This window comes from Protopterus annectens, chromosome 5.part0, assembly GCF_019279795.1.
Source record: "Protopterus annectens isolate FY-2018-M chromosome 5.part0, PAN1.0, whole genome shotgun sequence".
NCBI classification, from domain to species: domain Eukaryota; kingdom Metazoa; phylum Chordata; order Ceratodontiformes; family Protopteridae; genus Protopterus; species Protopterus annectens.
In genome coordinates this window covers 1,406,612,264-1,406,634,283 of record NC_056735.1, presented here as the reverse complement: position 1 = coordinate 1,406,634,283, position 22,020 = coordinate 1,406,612,264, and the positions used below count along the sequence as shown (strand labels likewise).

Below are 22,020 nucleotides of genomic sequence, written 5' to 3'. Positions count from 1 at the left end.
TAGTCAAGTCAGTACAATCCAATGACCAAAAATTCCTGTCTGTCCACAAACCTATTAAATCTGCAGGGCACTGTCTGTACTCGTACCATGCTGCTAAGGCCTGGAAATCCTCATCTCTATCCATCAGGTCAATAACCTCCTTCCCATCCTTCAAAGCAATTTTGAAAAATTTCTTAGCCAAAAGCGGTCTCTGTCATTGCTCAATAATAGGATAAATTATATCCCTAAATGTGGACAAATACCTGTTCATACTTTACATCTCCTTATTCTCTCTTCTTCGCTCACTTCCTTACTTGTATAAATTTATATCCTGTTTTTTTCTCTAAATATACCATAAGCCTGCTTTTCTCTCTCACTTCGTATTGCAATTCCTGTTTGTATTATACTAACTTACCTTTAATTATTATATAAACTGGTGAAAATTTCTCTATTGAATCATTGTCCTATAAGTTGTATCTATTCTTAACGTTTTCATATTATGTCTAATTCTACACAATTCTCTTCAACAGTAGCACAAAGTAGCAAAAACAGTAGAATACACAAAGAAATGCAGAAACACGGCTGGAGGACCTTCACTTCACTTTAATCCAAGGTACACGGTATCAGTAAGTGCTTTAGTCTCCCAATAACAATCACAGTAAGAGACTTCTTCAGACTTAAGATACTTATCACATCACTTTAAATACACTTTTCAAGGCACATGATATATCACGATTCCTACTAAGTATATTCACTTAAAAAGACATATACACTTAAAATAACCTAACACTTAAAATACCTACGCTACCTTCTAATATTTTAACCCCTTCCTTTTTAAGTACACAGTGAATTCTTCCCTACTGTTTAGTCCGGGTGGAAAACATGCATTTAATCTAGCCTGCCAGCAATATCCTAGCCAGCCAAGTTCTTCTTCCATATTCACAACATTAGTGGTATTTACCAGGGCTTCTAATACTAAAAATTTGCAATTTACCTTACAAGAGCCACTTTTATAGTGTTTACACATGGCATTTTTAGTACCTCCTATATTAATAGCATATTTGTGTTTGTATATCCTTCTATTAAGTTCCCTTGTCATTCTCCCTACATAGAAACTTTTACACTCAGTGCAAATTATAAGATAAATCGCATTCTTTGATTTACAATTAAATAGACCTGGTATTTTAATTTTATTTTTACCTATTGTTATTTCATTACCTTCAGTATATAACAAATTACATGTTACACTTGTAACATTTAATCATGCTACTTCTATACTCAGATTATTTTTACTGAATTTACCCTGGAAATAATTTTTAAAACATTTTGCTTTCTTTTGGACAAAAATAGGTTTAACCCCTACTTTGCTAGTCAATTCACTACTAGCGTTAAACAACCCCCGATTATTTATAACAACATTTTTTATAGCTTGAGAGTCTACACGGTTTTGTATAGCCATCACCCTTTTGTATTCATACTGACCTTTTTTATTTACTCGATTTGTTGTTATACCCATCCTTATATTCATTTGTTCTTGAAATAATTTATCAACTTCTCCACTAGGGTAACTGCTTTTAACTATTTTATTACAAAAAAAAAAGACTTGGCTTCTTCAGAAAAGTCATCATTATTCTTAGTCAAACAATTTATTCTATTCAATTGACTTTCACTACATTTAATATAGTTTGCCTAGGGTGCATACTGGTAAAATGTAAATAAGTGTTCTTCTGAACCTCTTTTTTATATATTTTAGCTACCAATTTCTTATTTTCTTTAAAAATTGTTAGATCCAAGTAATTTATTGTATTATAATTGTATTCATAAGTAAACTTCAAATATGTACATACATTATTGGTATAAAATAAAATTTTCCAACTCATTAAAAGTTCCTTTCCATACAAGAAACACGGCATCAATAAAATGCAACATTTTTGTGATTTTGTAATTATATTTGTTCTCCATTATATGAGTTGCTTCCCACCCTTGCATAAAAATATTGGCATAGCTAGGGGCTCATCATAAAATAAAAAGAAATTGTAGCTTAAAACTAATTCAATCTCCATTAGTAACCCGATCATAGTGTTTGTAAATTGTCTAGTTCTTAATAATTCCAACCTAACCATCTCTATTCCTTCTATGTTCGGTATCATAGTATAAAGCGACTTAACATCTAATGTCACTAAAATATGTGATTCATCTACCATAACTTCCTCTATTTTCTTAATGAAATCAAAACTGTCTTTGATGTATGCTGTGCTAAAAGACACTGCCTTTTGTAAATGTTTGTCAACAAAGACTGATAACCCTTCTGTTTTACTGTTAGCACTAGCTACAATGGGTCTTAATGGGGGGGGGGGGGGGTCAATTAAATTCTTGTGTTCTTTAGGGATTCCATATATTTTACTAATTTTTGGGTTAGTGTTGGTCAAAAACTTTCTTATATTTTCATCTATTCTTCCAGCCAAAACCCATTTTTCTATACAGGAATCAATCATAGCATAAAACTTTTTTTAACTTCTTTCATAGCAATCTTGTTATAAAATACTGCATCCTGTAAGAGCTCATTCATTTTACATTCATATACATCCCCATCAATTACAACCAATACACCCCCTTTGTCTGCCTTCATACACAAAATATTGTCATTTTTTAAAAATTCATCAAAGCAAGCTTTTTTTCCATTTGAGACATGTTATAGTACTTATAATCAGCTTTTTTATCTAAGATGTCAATAATTTGAATTTCGCAAATATTAAGAAACATTTCTAACTCTTTTACTAATGGAGAATTAAAACAGCTAGGTTTATAAAACTCACATTTACTAACATCCTTTTTGTCAAATAACACAGACAGATTAAATAAGCGAACATAATCTCTTAAATCATTTATAGTGTTTAATTTGTTTGCCCTCTGTGATGGTGCAAAATTCCATCCTTTACTCAACGCTATATATTCTTCCTTTGTTAACACGTTTGCTTAGATTAATGAGTTTAAAGTTCACAGTACTTATGTCCTCCACATTTGTTGTGTTTTCTTCCAGTTCGTTTTGTACTGTCGGCCCTTGAAATACCCGTTTTTTTGATTGTCCTTTGTTGTTATAAGAAAAGTTGTTAGTATAGGATGAGCTGTTGGCTCTCCCGTTTGCTGTTACCTGGGCCCAAGTTCTTTCATCACTGTTTACCCTCTGGTAAACCTCCACCACCTGCTGATTTATTTTTTTAGGTCTCACTGCAGCCTGGGATTGCGTTTCTATGGTTTCAGTGATTTTTGTACTGCTTACACTGATCAATGGCTGAGTGCTCGTAGATGCTTCTCCACTTCCTTTACTAGCAGAAACCTGCATAATAGGTTTTTTAAGGTTGTTTCTCATTCCATTTGTTATATTCTTTCCATTTAGACACTCCAAGCGCCTCACGGCATTTGCCTCTGAGGTCGCTACATTGACATCATCATCTACCCACCTCCCTGGCACTTTTCTTGATAGTTTCATCCCATATGCCAAAGCCATGCCCCCTTCATAGTTTCGGCAGTGACGCTTAAACTTTTTTAGTTTTCTAGTACTCAGGCTTTCATTCAATTTAATTAAAATCTCTTAAATGCTGAACATTTTAGAGTTGAAATTATCTGCTGAAGTGTTTTCCTTCAACATAACAAACTTGTCACGAATACAGTCAGATAATTCAGTTATTTTCGATCTATTATGAGACATCAGGACTTCAATATATTGCAGCCCTGCTTTTTGGTTGATTTCAAGCCATTCATCAGCCAGCCCTGCTTTTTGGTTGATTTCAAGCCATTCGTCAATCAATTTCTTTGGTAAATCATTACCAGCTGGCAGTTTGTTAATTCTTAGTCCCTTTGGAACTCTGCTAACCTTTAAGCAGTTCTCAAAAATCAAATTATCCCATTGCAGATGTTTTAATTTGGACATACCTTTTTCCAATTCAGTAAACAGTTCTCCATGGTTTACTTTCACTTGTATAGCAGGCTGCTGCTCATCTCCACAGGTAAAAGGATTAACAGGTGGGGCCAAACACCCTTGTAAAACTTCTTCAATGGTTACCATGTGAGTACATTTCCCCTTATTCAACGAATTCACAGTTCCTTCATTGTTGATAATAAAAGAACCAATAGGTGTACCATTTAACATACACCCTTCAGGTAGCGTAGTAAAGCTGGTACCTGGAAAGGTAAGGGCCTCCATCCAAAACACCACTAACCACCAAAAAATCTCTTCAACAGTAGCACAAAGTAGAATACACAAAGAAATGCAGAAACACGGCTTTATGACCTTCACTTCACTTTAATCCAAGGTACACAGTATCAGTAAGCGCTTTCTTCTCCCAATAACAATCCCAGTAAGAGTGTTTGATGTGATAAGTATTTCAGTCTGAAGAAGTCTCTTACCGTGATTGTTATTGGGAGACAAAAGTGCTTACTGATACTGTGTACCTTGGATTAAAGTGAAGTGAAGGTCATCCAGCCGTGTTTCTGCATTTCTTTGTGTAATTCTATACAATTATTTAAACTGTATTTGTTTTTGTATTATTTTTAAAGACTGTAAAATTATTATTCTTAAAATGTTTTGTAACACTTTGGAGCTTTTCTCCTCGGGCCTCCCCTGAAAATAGGCTCGTACCCAGTCGTACTTTCCGGTAAAATATATGTATATATACATTCATATACATAGGTTCATAGGTTCATACTAGGCTATCTGCCCTAGGGCATTTATAAGCCTAGCCAGAATGTGTTTGGCTTTCGCCACCCATTTTAAATTTATTTTGTTATGCCCTTTTTCGAGGTTAGTATACTGTGCCTCTGTCTAAAAGTGACACAGAAGTGATACCCGGGGTAAACCTACGCTCTCCCATCCACTCATCAAGATTCCTCTTGAAGAGAGTCAATGAGGGACTCTGCCTAACCTGGACTGGGATTTTATTCCAGAGTGAAGGGAGCCTCTGGGTTAGGAATCTGTCACTCCAGCATGTCCTATTTATTTCAGTGCTGAGGTTCAAGTCTCTCGAGTGCGTAGCTCGATGGGATTTGGATTTTCTGAGGTGCAGCATGTCCATTAATTCCGGGTTGGACATGGCTTTATACGTCAGGCACAGATCGCCTCTGAACAGGCGGTATGCCACTGAGTAGAGCTGGAGTTTCTTTAACCGGGCAGCATATGGCATCTGTGTGAGCCCTTTGATCCTCTTGGTGAGGTACTTTTGGGGTCTTTCCAGTTGCTGCAGGTGTCTGGTAAGGTACATCCCAAAAGGGGAATTGTACTCAATTATGGGCCTGATGAGGGATGAGTAAAGAGGCACGATGACCTCCCCTGATCTAGATGTGAATCCCTTCATGATTAGGTGGGCTATATAAAATGTTTTTCTAACCACTTTGGCTACGTGGTTGTCAAATGAGGGATTGCTATCAACTTGGGTCCCCAGGTCCCTAATTACTTCTTCTGTACTTAATGGATTACCACCTATGTGGTAATTTGTGGGCACTTTGTTTTTGCCAAAGGGGATGACTATACACTTTTTGGCATTTAGCTTGAGGCCATGGCTCTGGCACCAGTTGTCTGTTTCTATAAGGCCCTTTTGGAGGATGCTTGTGTCAGCTGGAGAGTCAATTATGGCGCCCAGTTTGCAGTCATCTGCGAACCTGGTCAGCCGCAGTCCTTCCGTGTTGGCCTGTACCTCCGAGAAATATATACCGAACAAGAGAGGTCCCAGGACTGAGCCTTGTGGGACACCACTTGTAACTGGTTTGGAGTCTGACATGGCTCCAGCAATTCTAACCATGTGGGTTCTGTCCTTGAGCCAGTTTGCAATCCATCTAGTGACATAGGGGTTTATATTTAAGCTGGTGAGCTTATCTATAATGCCCGAGTGGGGTATTGTATCAAAGGCTTTTGCGAGGTCCAGGTAGGCTGTGTGGACCACCTTCCCCTCATCAATGGCCTTGGTGACTGTTTCAAAGAAATCAACCAGGTTTAAGAGGCAGGATCTGCCCTTAACAAAGCCGAACTGGGTAGGATCCAGTGTCTGTAGGTCCCCAATATCTTTACTTATAAGGTCCATGATGATCCTTTCCATAGCTTTGCAGACCAAGCTAGTCAGGCTTATGGGGCGATAGTTTCCAGGATCCGTTGAGGCACCACCTTTATGGAGAGGGACCACTGTTGCTGTACGCCACTCTTTGGGCACATATCCTGTAGTAAGGCTGAGATTGAACAGTAGTTTTATGTTTGGGTTTAGCTCTTCTTGGAGTTCATGTAGGACGCAGCCTGGGACACCGTCTGGTCCCATTGATGCTGTGTTTTTTGCTTTGGAGAGGGCGGCTCTTACCTGAGCATCTGAGATGTCAGGGGGGCAGCACTCTGCTGGAATAGATATTTGCCCTTTTGGTGGGGGGGAGGGAGAAGTTTGCACTGAACCTGTCAGCTAGGATGTTGGCAATGTCTGTGGGTTCAGTGTATTTTTTGTCATTTTGGACTAATTCTGAGCATATCTGGGAATTACCACCCAGGTTCCTAACATAACTAAAGAAAGCCTTGTGATTATCCTTAGTGTCCTGTGAAATTTTTCTCTCGAAGCTGGCCTTAGACAATTTTATGAGTGCCCGTAGTTTTTTGCTAATACTGATCAGTGATGCCTTCCCTTTTTGGGATTTTGCTCTATCATTTAGTAGCTTCCTCCTTCTATTGTACAGTTTGTTTATGGCTGGGGTCCACCAGACAGGACGCCTGCCTTTGGAGGATTGGGTCTTGGTTTTATTTGGGATCGCATGATCCATGCATTCCTGAAGGTGTTCATAGAATGCGTTTATAAAGGATTCTGCGGTCTGGGCCGTATTTTCCACAGGCCCGCGGGCTTTGTAGGATTCCACCTCGGTTTTGAGGAGTGTGAAATTTGCTTTAGAGAAGTTTTTCACTGTGGTTTTCTGGGCAGGGGGTGGGGTTGGGATGTGAATATCCAGTGAGATTAGTTTATGGTCTGATCTTACCAGTGAGGGATACATTTCTGGTCTGGAGCATAGAGTCCCCATGTTGGTGATGATCAGGTCCAGTATGTTTTCTCCTCTTGTGGGAGTGGTAACAAGTTGTTCCATAGCATTTGAGTTTATAAATTCTAGGAACCTTTGGGCTAGGGTGTTGGAGGTAGAGTAATGCTCCCAGTCTATGTTTGGGTAGTTGAAGTCGCCCAATATAATGGTGTTTGGAGAGGCCTTCATATTTTCCAGTGTTCTCAAGAAGGCCGAGTGGGGTTCCTGGGTTTGGGAGGGTGGTCTGTAGCAGGGTATAAACTGGAAGGCAGTTTTACCCACTGTTAGTTGCACATGGATAGTCTCTGATGCTTCGTGCTTTGCCACCAACCTGGAGGTGTGGGTATCTTTGATGAATATCGATACTCCCCCTCCTTTTGTGGTTCGGTCCAAGTTTTGGGGCCGAAAAGCATGGTATGAGGTATAACCTGGTAGTGCTGGGGTGCTCTCGGGAGCCCAGAACCAGGTTTCTGTTACTGCACAGATATCGATGTTCTCCATGCTAAGGAGAGTTTTGAGTGCGTGCATCTTGAGGTTTAGACTTCTGGCGTTGAGTAGCATTACTCTTAGTTTCTTATCCCTTGTGATACCTATGGAGGTGGGTTTGTCTTTTCAGCCTTGCCTAAAAAAGGCACTATGGGGGTAGCAAGAGCCTTTGCCAATATCCGAAAGCCCAGGGGTGACAGGTGCAAGCCGTCCCTAGCAAAGCATCGTGGCTTGTCGAGCATATCATCCCAAGCTGACAGGCATTGGATCCCCTTTGAATGACACCAGTACTTAAGCCAACTGTTGAAATTGATCATCTTGTCTTCATATTGTAGCATCATTCTTGGTGAGGGTAAGATGCTACTCAAGGTCAGGGTCATACCGGCCTGGGCTACATGCTCAGAGAGCTCCTTTATGTCTCTTTTCATGTAGTCCAGGGAAGCACGTCTCAGGTCATTCACACCAGCATGGACAATGACTGAGTCATATTTGTACTTGCCTTGGAGTGACCTGAGTGCTTGTGTTACGTGGCGGATCCTAGCGCCCGACAGGCTGCTCACCGTGACCCTCTCCTTGTTCAGCCTGGTGAGCGGGACGTCAGTGTGCCTGACGATAGAGTCACCTATTACAAGTGTATCAGGTGTGTTGTTTAGTCTTAAGGGCTGTGACTGTTCGGCACACTGGCTTTGTGAGATATGTGTTGCACGTGTTTTGTTTTGGGGTAGCGGTTGCTTGGGTGTCTGCTTTGGAGGTCTCTGCTGCTTAGGCAGATCTTTATTTAGAGCCTCCGAGTATGTTTTTGTGTGATTATGTGTTTGGTTTGCTGTTGTGGTAGGTCTATGTGAGACTGGAATCGTAGTGAGTGTGGTTTCCTTCTCCTCCTGACTGGTTATGCCAGTACCGAGTTGAGAGAGCTTAGCCTCCAGTTTGGCTATATGGTTGCATCTCTCACATGTGTTGGAATTTGTTGGGAGGAGGAGAGGGTTGTCTGTGTACATGAGGCAGTTGTAACATTGCCTCAAGATTCCCAGATTCACCAGCTGGACCGTAGAGGAGATTAACAACTGACCTTTGGACATGCTAGAATAATATTGGGAATTCCTTAATAATTGAAAACAAGTGCCAGTGGGGAGTGAGGGTGTAGTGCTTTTAATTTTTAGTGCTGACTTATATAATTGCTTTAGTGAGCAAGTGCCAGGTAACTTAAGTGCAATGTGTTACAGGTAACTTAAATGCAAAAACGACAAACAGTAACTATCTTTCAAGTGAAACAAGGAAATAAGTACAGTAAGCAATGCAGATATCACCAGTGATCCACAGAAGCACTGAGAAGCCGCGTATTAGGTGGAATTAGCATTCCAGGGAAATAACAAGCAAACAAACAACAAGCATATAAACAAAGCTAGATTCAGCAGGCCTGGATCTAGTCTATGCTACAGCAAACAAGGTGTACCAATTTCAGTAAGATACAGTTCAAATATTCAGGCACTATAAACCTTTAACCAGAAATTCCCAGCTCAGAAGGGCAGAGTCCAGCCTCTTCTCCCACAAGAGTGCAGACCATGAACCTTCTTAATGTAAAATAACTGGCCTGAAGCCCAAGTGCTTAAACCAAAACTAATACACTTTAAGAATAACAGACACTGGGCTCTCAATCAGCAGTTCCCAACTTAGAAGGATGAAAGCTACCTGTCCTGCCACCACAGTGCATGCCACAAACCTTCCTAATGTAAAACAACTGGTCTGAAGCCCAAGTGCTTAATCCAAAAGACTTAGAATGATAGCTACACTTTAATCAAGTTACTACCAAGCAGTAATAAATACAATTGAATACTTTAGAGAATGCCTGGATTAGTGCTCAAGTTACACAAACAAAGCTTGATCCAGCAGGCCCGAATCCAGTCTGTGCCACAGCAAACAAGGCACACCAACTTCAGTAAGAAGCAGTTCAGATATGCATGCACTATAAGCCTTTAACCAAAAATTCCCAGCTCAGAAGGGCAGAGTTCAACCTCTCCTCCCACAAGAGTGCAGACCACGAACCCTCTTAATGTAAAATAACTGGCCTGAAAGCCCAAGTGCTTAAACCAGAATTAATACACTTTTAGAATAACAGACACTGAGCCCTCAATCAGCAGTTCCCAACCTAGAAGGATGTAAGCTACCTGTTCTGCCACTACAGTGCAGACCACAAACCCTGTCAGTGCAAAACAACTGGTCCGAAGCCCAAGTGTTTAAACCAAAAGGCTTAGAATGAGTTACACCAAGCAGTAATAAATACAATTGAGTACTTTTAAGATGATGCAAAAGTAAAATAAATAGGTAGAAACACAAGTACAGTAAAAGCAGATGATTTTTTTTTTTTTTCTGAACAAGTGCTGAGATCAAAGAAACAGATTTGAGTGCTGAAACTAGAAAAATGGCTAGTTATAAGAAAAAAAAAACTAAGCTAGAAGGCTTCCCTCCAACACAGAAGGGCTTGGGGGCTCAGAAGCCTACAAATAGTCTATACCACTTAACAGGAAAGGCAGGAAACGAGCTTAATTTTTTTTTCTGTTTCCCAGATGCTTTCTTTGTACACAGTAGGAGTGCCTGAAATCAGAATATGATCTCACTGCACTCAGTTGAGAGAGCAAATGAGATGGGCCCAGGAGTATCCAAACACAAATTTACAAGAGGGGCGGGCAGTTTCAAGGCCACTAGGATTAACACCAAAACAAAAACAGGGAGGATGGGAGGGACTAACTGAAGAGCAGAGTCAAAACTTCCAGTTCAGTTAATATTCCTGCAACACAGTTAAAATCAATTTAAATACTGTATTTTTCTGAAAAAAAAGTGCAGATAAAGGTACTTAAATTCTCTTATACATCCAGTTGAATACAGCAAGTTCTTAGCCGGCCAAAGCTGAGGTTTTTAAGCAGAAAATATTTCACACTGTACCACTTAAATAGGCAAGGACAGGAAATCAAAGAATGTGGCTACCCCACACCTGTAATTACTAGCAAATAACAAAATTCAGCAAACACTGACTAACTTCCAGTTCAGTTAATATTCCTGCAACACAGTCAAAATCAATTTAAATACTGTATTTTTTTGAAAAAAAGTGCAGATAAAGGTACTTAAATTGTCTTATACGTCCTGTTGAATACAGCAAGTTCTTAGCTGGCCAAAGCTGAGGTTTTTAAGCAGAAAATATTTCACACTGTACCACTTAAATAGGCAAGGACAGGAAATCAAAGAATGTGGCTAGCCCCACACCTGTAATTACTAGCAAATAACAAAATTCAGCAAACACTGACTAACTTCCAGTTCAGTAAATATTCCTGCAACACAGTCAAAATCAATTTAAATACTGTATTTTTTTGAAAAAAAAATGCAGATAAAGGTACTTAAATTCTCTTATACGTCCAGTTGAATACAGCAAGTTCTTAGCTGGCCAAAGCTGAGGTTTTTAAGCAGAAAATATTTCACACTGTACCACTTAAATAGGCAAGGACAGGAAATCAAAGAATGTGGCTACCCCACACCTGTAATTACTAGCAAATAACAAAATTCAGCAAACACTGACTAACTTCCAGTTCAGTTAATATTCCTGCAACACAGTCAAAATCAATTTAAATACTGTATTTGTTTGAAAAAAAAGTGCAGATAAAGGTACTTAAATTCTCTTATACGTCCAGTTGAATACAGCAAGTTCTTAGCCGGCCAAAGCTGAGGTTTTTAAGCCTATATATATATATATATATATATATATATATATATATATATATATATATATTACACACACGCACGCACACACAAAAACATATGAATAAATATATAGATAGATAATAAATCTATACCTATGTGTATATAAATAAATTTGTGTGTAAATATATTTGTGTGGGTATAGGAAATCCAAAACAGGCAGACACTGGAGAAAGGACTATATAAAATAAGAAGTTATGTACTCACCATAACGTTCCATGTGAGTTGTTCATATCGCCTTCATTGTTGACCGATGGGTTCGGAGCCAATCCATCGGCTCCATTACGGCCGTATGCAAAGCTCGAGGTCTTCCAGTAGCTCAAGGCCAAGCCCCTATCCCATGATGCACTGTGAATTACCTCAGATCTTGTTTGCTGCGTGTACTATAACCATATAAATGAGCTATCCTCCTATGGAAAGGAAGAAGAAATTGAGCAACTAGGATGAGACCAACATCTAGGTCAACTATCAGCCAGGAGGGGGAAGGAGGGAGAAACGTAAGAATGAAGGTGAGAACAACAACTCACATGGAACGTTATGGTGAGTACATAACTTCTTAATGTGAAGTTGTTCAATCTCGCCATTCATTCTTGACTGATGGGTAGCGTTCTTAGCACCATCAATCTCGGGTGGCTCACGGGAGTACATTCTTCAGGACCGTAGACCCAAAGGAAGCCCTGTCCTTGGAGGCCTTATCAACTTTGTAATGAGTGATAAAGGTATGAGGTTTTGACCAAGTGGCTGCTGCACAAGGCAGTTTGGCTTGGAATGCAGAGGATGTAGAAACTGCTCTGGTTGAGTGAGCTTTAATCTTGTGTTGCAAAGGCATATTAGCAACTGAATAGACAAAGGTGATACAATCAGATAACCATTTAGACAGAGTTGTTTTAGCCACTGGTCTACCTTTTCTGGATTCGGAGAATGAAACGAAGAGCCGGTCTGATTTCCTGATATCTTTTGTTCTATCCAAATAAAATCTGAGCTGTCTGTGAACATCAAATTTGTGCAGCAAATACTCCAACTTGTTGGAATGATTAGGGAAGAAAACTGGTAACTCAATAATTTGGTTGATATTGGTTTCTGAACAAACTTTGGGCAAAAAGGAGGGATTTGTCCTAAGAGAAACTCTACCAGCATGACAAATCAAATAAGAAGGGCTGATAGATAAAGCTTGAAGTTTTGACACTCTGCTGACAGAAGTAATAGCTACCAGAAAAATGGTTTTCCACGACAAATATTTGAGGTCACAAGATGATGCTGGTTCAAATGGGGGGGGGGGGATTATAAGTGACAGCATAACATTTAGATTACATGGAGAATAGGGGGTTTTCACAGGTGGTCTCATATGAAATGTCCCCTTGAGAAAGGCCTTGGATAAGTTGTGGGATATGATATCTAACCTGTCAATCCCAAGACGAAAGTTAGATATAGCAGCCAACTGGATCCGAACTGTTGCTGCTGCCGCTCCTTTGTTAAAAATCATAGTCAAGAATTCTAGTATGGATGTCAAGGGGGCTTGGTAAGGATCAATGTTATGCTTAGAAGCCCACATGGAAAAAATCTCTTCCACTTACTAAGATATAATCTTCTAGTGGACGGCTTATGAGAAGACAAAAGGATCTGTTTTGTCTCACTGGAAAAGTTATGAAGCCTGGCTATGACGGGAACTGGAGCAGCCAAGCTGTCAGCTTCAGTGACTGCAGAGAAGGATGACGGTCCCCCGACTGATGTGTCAGAAGGTCTGGAACTGGGTCCAGAATCCAGGGATCCTCTAAGAGATGATGTTGAAGGAATGGGAACCAAATCTGCCAAGGCCAATGAGAAGCTATAAGAATGATGGTCATTCCCAGGGATTTTGCTTTCTGTATAACTTTGGGTATCAATGGGATTAGTGGAAAAGCATAGAGGAGACCTGGGGGCCAATCGTGTAAGAGTGCATCCCTTGGGGCTTCTCCCAGAGGAGGAATCAGTGCAAAGTAGCTTCCGCATTTTGTGATGACGTGACTGGCAGGCCCCATTTGCAGAAAATCCTGCCCGCAATCTCTTTCTTGAGGGACCACTCATGCGGTAACAAGATTGCCCTGCTCAGTTTGTCTGCTATCACACTGGATCTCCCCGGGATATGCGTTGCCAACAGAAAGCACTGGGAGGAAACAGCCCACTGCCAAACTCTGAGGGCTTCTTGGCAAAGGGGGTAAGATATGGTTCCCCCCTGCTTGTTCAAGTACCAGACTACTGACATACTGTCTGTCTGAATTGTACTGCAATGCCAAAAGTACTGCTCTCATTTCCATAACACTGATATGCAAGTGCGACTCCAGATCTGTCTATGTGCCTTGGGCAGTCTTTCCCTGAAAATGACCCCCCCCCCAATCAGGGAAGCGTCCATGGTCACAATGGCTACTGGAGGGGATAGAACAAAGGGACATCCTATGGTGACATGAAGAGATGTCAACCACCACTGGAGATCTTTCTTGTAAGAGCTCGTAATCAATATTGTGTGGTCCATGGGAAGTTTCTGGTAAGCCCATTGAGTGAACAACAGCCACTGAAGGATCTGCATATGCATTCTTGCTAATGGTATGGCTAGGACTGCTGCAGCTATCAAATCCAATACTTTCAGAACTGCTGAAGCTGGTGCTCTGTCTTTCGATACCAATGTGTTGACATGCTGACGAAGAAGAAAGACTCTTTTGATTGGTGGCCTTAGAGTGGTGGTTGAGATGTCTAGCTCTGCCCCGATAAAAACGATATGCTGCGATGGCGACAAGGCAGACTTTTCTGAGTTGACTTATACCTAAATGGTTGCAGAGTGACAGTGTGCACTCCCTTGCCTGAATAAGTTGATGCCTGGTGGGGCTGATATAAACTTTTCAGGCATTCTAGGAACAGGCTCCATGGACTCAGGTGACTCCAACGCACTTCGAGAGACCAACTGCATGAGCTCATCGAAGGGCGGAGACACCCAAGAGGTGGAGGGTTGAGACCCGAAAGCTTTCAGTAGAAATTACTCATCCTCAGTAGGGCTTTTGGACTGCCAATCACCCCTCTGCCTAAGTATCTCAAGTATCTCAGCAAAGGAGATATCCTCAGAGGGGGACCACGGGGATCCTTCTGACTCATCCAAGTCAGTATCAGATGTTAAAGACTCCTGTGGGGAGTACAAGTGTCTCATCTTGCACAATCTCTTCCTGGGAACCTCCTCAGTGGGAGCATCTGGGGAGGTCTCGGAAGAGCAGGGGCACCCTGTGGAGCTACCTGAGGCTCTGGGTCTCTATGCTTAGCCTGGACGATGGAAGCAGAAGCAGACACAGGTGCTTTAGGGGATGAGGAAGCAAGGCCTGAAGTGGAGGATGTCTTGGGGGACAAAGCTCTCCTCATTGGCTCGAAGGCATCACGGCTCCAATGGGAAGGAATCTTTTGATCCGAGGGAACCGTCAAACCCTCCCGCACCGAGGCCCTGGGCTCCGAACCGGAGGTAGGAGCCGAGCTCATCCGAGCCAAAGCCCCGAGAGGAAGAGTCAGCACTGACAAGTCGGTCCGACTATCCTCCCCGGATCCGATTGGAGTGTGTCGGCTGCTAGAGATCCCAGTCGGCACCAAGGACATCAGAGTGTATACAGCCAAGGACACTGGAGCAGGTCTCTGCTCCAAAGGTTCCACGATCAACAGGTCTGCTTCCTCTGGCTCCGAAGGGCTGGTACAGCTCGGAGTAGTAGTCCAAGCAAGAGTAGTGCTCTTCGGCTCCTAATCTGCTTGGGTTGGAGCCGACAACAATTTAGCAAGGCCTGGTGCCTGTAGAAGCTTCTGCACCAATCAATCCTTATCCAAATCCTACAGACTGACAGATGACCTAGACGACTGCACTGATGGTGCCAACTGAAGCAATGGTGACTGAGGCACTTCGGATACTGGCTCCAAAGCTGTGGGTCAGCTCCAAAAAGAAAAGACAGTCGGCTCCGATGTCTGTGGAGATGATGTCGCAGAATCCTCCGATTTTTTTTTGATTTCTTGGAATGCTTGAAGTCCTTAGATTCCACAGAAGATTTAGAGGACTTGGAAGATTTATTGGCCACATCATGGTCACTCAAAGCCTCTTGAAACGGGTGCTTTATCAAGCCCCTGTCCATCAACTTCCTTTTCCTCTCTAACAACACTCTCGAAGAAAAAGAATGACATATGGCACAAGACTCTTGTAAGTGGACAGCTCCTAAACAATAAAACACATGTTACATGTCCATCCGTAACAGACATTTTTTAAAACCAGACTATGGGTGTTTGTCTTTATCATCTGCCATAATAACTGCTATAAAAACATGCAGAGCAGATAATAACCAATTTACTAGGCTTTAAACAACACATGCACACAAACGAGCCTAAGAAAAAGTATACCAAAAAATTCAACAACTAGAAAAAGGCTATTTATAGTAGAAAAAGCTATGTAAACACACACACTATATAGACAACTGGAAAAAGCTATAGAACACACACTAAGATAGCTAGGCCAAAAACATGAAGCCAAACGTTAAAGATTAATATTTTTAAACACACGGGAAGGGGACCACTAGAAAGCTTCAAAAAGCTAACTAACTATCTAAGAATCCCAAGACAAATTTTTAGTAAACTATGAAAAACAAGCTAAATAGAAAAGTTTTAAATTGTACTGGCCTGAGCTTGCACTGGAACCTCTGATCAGATGCTGCGGCAAACTAGATCCGATGTAAATCACAGTGCATCATGGGATAGGGGTTTGGCCTAAGCTACTGGAAGACCTCGATCCTTGCATACAGCCGTACCGGAGACGACTGATTGACTCCGAACCCATCAGTCAAGAATGAACGGCGAGATTGAACAACTTCACATCAAAAGGTTAATTCAGTCCTCCAACAAACCAAAGTATTAGCCCACTTGCCTTGTAATTCAAATAAAGCAAATGGTATCATCCTTGACTGGGCTCTCTCACTCCATGCTTTTAGGTCTTCCTTCAGATGATCTTCCAGCCAAGAAAATAACTTCCTGAGTTTAGTTCTCCAGGTTACTCCTTTTTATACTATAGCAATTGGCATATAAAAACCCTGTGATTTACCTAACTGCTGTAAGAATATTCCCACACTGCATTCTGAAGTATACATTCCAGGTACAAGTATGATGGCACATACATATTCTCCAAAACCAGCGTGCTACAACTATCCCCCTCCCATGCACAACCAGGGATTTCAGAATCATAAGGATGGGTTACAGGTCCTGGATAATCAATCAGCTTTTCTGCTGGCAAGGCCAGGCTTGTGAGATACTTTTACATAAAGGGATGATGGAGGGATAGTGCTCACTAGCACAATTTTGCATATCCAACAGTTCATTGCCTGTCTAACAAATAGTGTTTTAAGGCATAAAAAGCCCAATTGATTACTGGACACTTTTTCAATGGAGGAGTACCTCCTTTTATGCACTGCTCAGGATACAGCATATGGGGTGCCCCTTGCCTTGGATATCTTGGGATAGCAATGCCTCCAACCCTAACTTTGATGCATCTGTACATAAGTTACTCTTTACTAAAATAAGAAGTTATTAACACATGCTCAAAAAAGTGATACTTTTTAGTTCATTAAAAGATCTGTCTACCTCAAGAGACCAGCAAAGAGGTGAATGGCCTGTGTGAGAGAAGACTTGCGACAGTCAGGTATAATTGCTAAAGAAGGTAGGAGAGTGGCATTAAATCTAGAGAGGTGGTGACAGTTGACATGACACCCCAACTCCATGTAGAAAGTGGGAAAAAGGGGGTTGAAGACGTCTTTGACTGGCCTGGTACTCTATCTTTTCTTGGACACTGAAAAAGCTGGTCAATCTCTGGTTGTCTGGGTCTTCCTAAGGGTTTGAATGTCTACTCTGCAGAGCCAGACTGTATTACCGAAGTTACCTTCTCTGTGCTCTTCAGTCTTCTCCAAAAAGAAACATTTCTGATGAGGCTTTAGTGAAAAAACTAACAAAACACTTTCAAATAAACTCAAAGTAAAGAATTCAGATGGCAAACAGAAAAGTTGTGTGAATGAGTCTCATGCATTCTAATCTACATATGTAATAGCCTATGACTGAATTAGAGATCATTAATAAAATATTTATATGTGGTACTGCTACCTGGAAAGCACAAGCACTATCTCCCTCCCTTACTGTGCATTTATTTTCTCGCCTTTCATAAGACTGCTGTGGCCTAAATGGCGATAGAAACAAACTATTCACAGTCTGAGTGTGTTTTTTCGTTATCAACACACTCATCAGATGATAAAAAATAAATTCATTTACACAACATAATATAGTCCGTTACAAAGCTCTTATCCCTTTGTACTCTTTCCACTTTTCTCCCAGTTTTAAAATTCATGAGTGGGATTAATCATGTCTTCACTGACATCAAATATCACAGATAAATGTTTTACTTGCTAAACAAGAATACAGGTGGTACCTCACAATTCATCCATAATCTGTTCTGGAACAGAGGTTGAATTGCGAAACGGATGAATTGTGAGACTCCACTTCCCATACAAATGTATGTAAAACGGTTTAATTTGTTCCAGGCCCAAACAAAATTAAAAAAATACACTAAAAAATTTTAAAATATATAGCTCACTGTGATGTGAAGTGTAGAACATCTCTTAAATGGAGAACATGATGTGGAGGAGGGATGGAGGAGGAATGGAGGACTACTGTACATTCATAAAACTATGGCTCACACGCACATACAAATTTATTTGATGCCAAATCCATCTAAGAATGCAGGCTAACATGTTTCCTGTCCAGCTAAAATGCATGCTCTTTACATCATTGTGCGATATAAGGTATGAAATGAATATTTGTTGTCTCTGATTATGATTAATGTTTTATTTAGTTCACTTTAATGTGATATAAATTACAACTAAAAACATCTTACAACAGTTTCCTATCCACGCCCCCAAAAGAAATAATAAAAAACAATACACTGTATACTGGGGTGTCTGATTTTTAACCCCTCCCCAGGACTTTGCTCAGTGGTTCCCCTACTTGGCTCATTCAGGTGAGTCAGCATCATACACTTGTGCCCATTCTCTCTCTCTGCCCAGCTCCACCAGTGTACATGCCAAAAACTGAAAATGAGTCACAATTTTTACATTATTTACAGAGTCCACTTAGTCTTTAGTTGATAGAGGGGGAGCCTTCGTCACCCTGTCCTGCCTGTTCCCTCCGTTTTTTGGCAGGTAGAGGTGAAAAACGTTTGTCCAGGGTGACTTGTATGTCCATCTTTTTCAGAATGGTCTTGAAGTGATGCATGATTGTGTTGTTAAACAAGTCCATCATCCTGTTGACGTCACCTGTGTTGGGGTGCCACTCCAAGAGTGCAGCCTACACCTTTTCCCAGTTGGATAAAAGTTCTTTAATGCAAGCTGCTGGCATAGGTCCTTTTTTCCTGGCGTCCTCATCTTCAGAAGACATTTCCCTTTCTTTTTCTTTGAACTGCTCATTGCAAAGTGCTGTAAGTTCCTCTATTGTGAGCTCGTAGTCATGGTCTTGTAGCAGTTCCTCCACCTCCCCTATGTCCATGTGCTCTGCTGTGTAAATGATGTCTTGCTGCACTTCAGCTGCTTTAGCATCTTCAGCTGCTTCATCCACAGTTTCGCCCTGGGAAAAAGAAGGAACCGTTTTCCTCCAGGCTGCATGAAAGGCTTTCTGCGACACTCCATCCCACGCACTTTTGATGAATGACACGGCATGAAGAACCTTGAACTCAATCTTCCAGAATTCCTTCAGTGTTTTATCCGAAGAATGGGTCACGTCAAAGAGCCATGAAAGGAGTGCATTTGTGTAGAGCCTCTTGAAGCAAGCATTGACTTGTTGATTCATACAGTAAATGAGAGAAGTTGTGCTTGGAGGCAGGAAATTAACCTTGACAAAATCATAGTCTATCTGAAGAATTTCCTCCAGCTCTCAAGGATGGGCAGAGGAATTTTCCAGAAGCAAAAGACCTTTCACTGTTAAACTGTTCTCTGTCAGGTCCTTTTTGACACTTGCAGCAAACTCCTCGAAAATCCAATCCCTGAAAACTGACTGGTTTACCCAAGCTTTGGTGTTCGATTTCCAAATTACAGATAGTTTTGATTTTATAATCTTTTTTCCAAAGCATCTTGGGCTTTCTGAGTGATATACCAACAGAGGCTTCAGCTCTACTGCTGTTTGCTGCCAGGAGGAGTATCAGCCTATCTTTCGTGGGCTTGTGACTTGGAATCTTAGCTTCTTCTTGGGTTATGCAAGTCCTACTTGGCAATTTCTTCCAGAAAAGACCTCTTTCATTGCAATTAAAATCTGTTCTGGTAGATAGCTTTCTCTCTCTAAAAATCCTTCAGCTCTCGACAAATTTCTGTCTACCTTCTCTGTCAGCACTAGCTGCCTCTCCTTGTCTCAGAAGTGTGGATGCCACTTCATTTTTTAAATCTGTGGAACCAAACCCTACTTACTTTAAATTCTTCTGTCTGCTGTGAGCTACTTCTTGGAGTTTTGTTTTCTTTGTATGTCTTCAAAGATGAGCTTAGCTTTCTCACAGATCATAGTCCGAGTTATTGGATCTCCCTTCATCTGAATCTCCTACATTTAAACAAGAAGCATCTTCTCCATAACTTCATTAATCATTTTTCTGTGTCTGTCCAAAACCTTTGTTGCTTCTTTGGACACCTCAGCACCCATGATGCTGTCTCTATTTCTCTAAAATGTTGAGATGGAAGACCTAGCAATGCCATACTGTTCTGTTATTTGTCCTAGTTTACCTCATCTCTCAATTTTACCTGGAATTTCTTTCTTCTTTTCAATGGTCAGCCACTTATTTTTCCTGCCAGTATCACTCTTCTTTGGCCCCATTTCTTCATTTTTCGCAACACTTAAAAGAAAGAACTGCACTACATAAACAACACAACAGGAAACAATGAATGACTTTTCAGCCTCCTTTCCAGGTTGAATTGCGAGATGGCAGTTGAATTGCGGGATGCCCAGGCAGGCGAAAGCGTGGTTGAATTGCAAAATGGTCGAGTTGCAAGGTGGTTGAATTGTGAGGTACCACCTGTACCTATTTTAGTGTCACAATGTTCACCCTTGGTTGCACGACAGTTTATCAATCTGTACTTCTGCATTAGAGTAAAGCTGGCTGCTCCCAACTTGCTATTTCAAAGACAAAAAAAGTTGCATATAAATTCTTCATGCTGCTCCTGAGATTATGCACAAATCCCTTATTAAACAGTTAAAGAGATACACCCTGTGACTAAATCCTGTCACAGTTAATGGCACTGGTATGACCCTGCACATAACATATGGTCAATGTGTGTTTCATCAGCAAATAAAACATTCAGCCTAGCAAGCAAAATTTAACATACAGAGTACTTCCAATTACAGGGTGGTACACACAAGGAATACACATATTATTTTAAATAGGGTGGTTTTAAAGCAATTGTTTAATTTCAAAACAGTGATAAAGTTTCAAATTCTGGATAAAATCATACCTGTGTACAGCATGGCCAGAGTAAAGTTAGTCAGTAGCTACTAGAGTGAAATACTATGCTCACCCCAATCCACAGCTTCATCAAGTGTAAGAACACGGCATATCATTGCAAAGAGAAATCCTGAGAGATGTGAAATTTTTGTATTCAAAACACTTCTAAGAAAAAAATGACCAAACAGTGTAAATGAAAAGACATTACCTTAATAAAATGGTGATCAGCTCGAGGTATAGTAGAATCTCGGGGTTTTGTCAGTATGTATTGGTTGTTCTGAGAATCTATTAGCATACTCAGCCCTAAATTATCTTCAACTTCCCGTCTAGAAAGGTTTCTGTCAGAGTCATTATCATCCTCTTCGACCCGGAGGACTGCCTCAATGTTGACACCTCTGACCTAGATGAACATAAAAGTATGCAATAACAAGCTACATGGGATACAGGATCTAAATTGCTTAGACATAATAAGGCCTTGTTAATTCAATTCTGGTGGCTGCAAAAAAAAAAAAAATTACTAGAAAATGGAAATCAAAGTCTAAACCAACTGTATTTTAAAGTACTAAATATTGTAACTGAGACAAAAGAACTGACATTTAGAAAAGGACAGGAGCAAATTACAAAGAAAAAATGGAAATTGTGGTTCAAGTATATGCAGTATAATTTTTGGAGGAGGAATGAAGTTTAAGGGAAGGCAGGAATTGATCAATTAATGTAATGTTGAATTGATGATACTTATAGAAAGAATATATGTGAAGTTTTATATGTAAATGCAAGTTTGCCTTTGTGTTAAGAGATAATACAATAATGGTTGTTAAAAATAAAAAGGGTTTTGTCAGGAAAAAAGGATTTTATCACTAACAGAGTATATGTGTTTATATGCATGTGTGTAAATCCACAAACCAACTGTTGCTCGAAGCAGAGAAGCATGATGCACGGTATTATAAACATTTGAACCAAAAATAAGGGAAAACCCAGCACCACTGAGCATTACTCAATAAAAACATTTATTTCTGGAAAAACCGACAGCAGTTTCACTCAAAAGAGCATTCTGATGGAGACAATGGCCACTCATAATGCATTGCATATAAATAATCAAAGTTATAGTGTAATAAGGTTATATGACCAAAAAATAAAAATAAAAACAAAAGAAAAATAGGATGGTTCAAAAATGTGTTTGAATGAAGAAATGAGTATGGTTTTCTGACCATTTTGGTAATAAAGTGCAGGTTTAAAATAACTGAAACATACATTATATTTTGATATAA

The 22,020-nt window shown here is 40.4% G+C and overlaps 1 protein-coding gene across 3 annotated transcripts in view; it reads right to left on the bottom strand.

Annotated features, from left to right (window-relative positions):
- The window catches only part of TMCO3 (transmembrane and coiled-coil domains 3), an 876,118-nt gene that overhangs the window by 738,826 nt on the left and 115,272 nt on the right, over positions 1–22,020 (bottom strand). For all 3 annotated transcript variants that reach the window (XM_044071216.1, XM_044071215.1, XR_006364786.1), the window contains exon 4: positions 20,961–21,152. In XM_044071216.1, the coding sequence (XP_043927151.1) occupies positions 20,961–21,152 (192 nt within the window). The remainder of the gene's footprint in view (positions 1–20,960; positions 21,153–22,020) is intronic.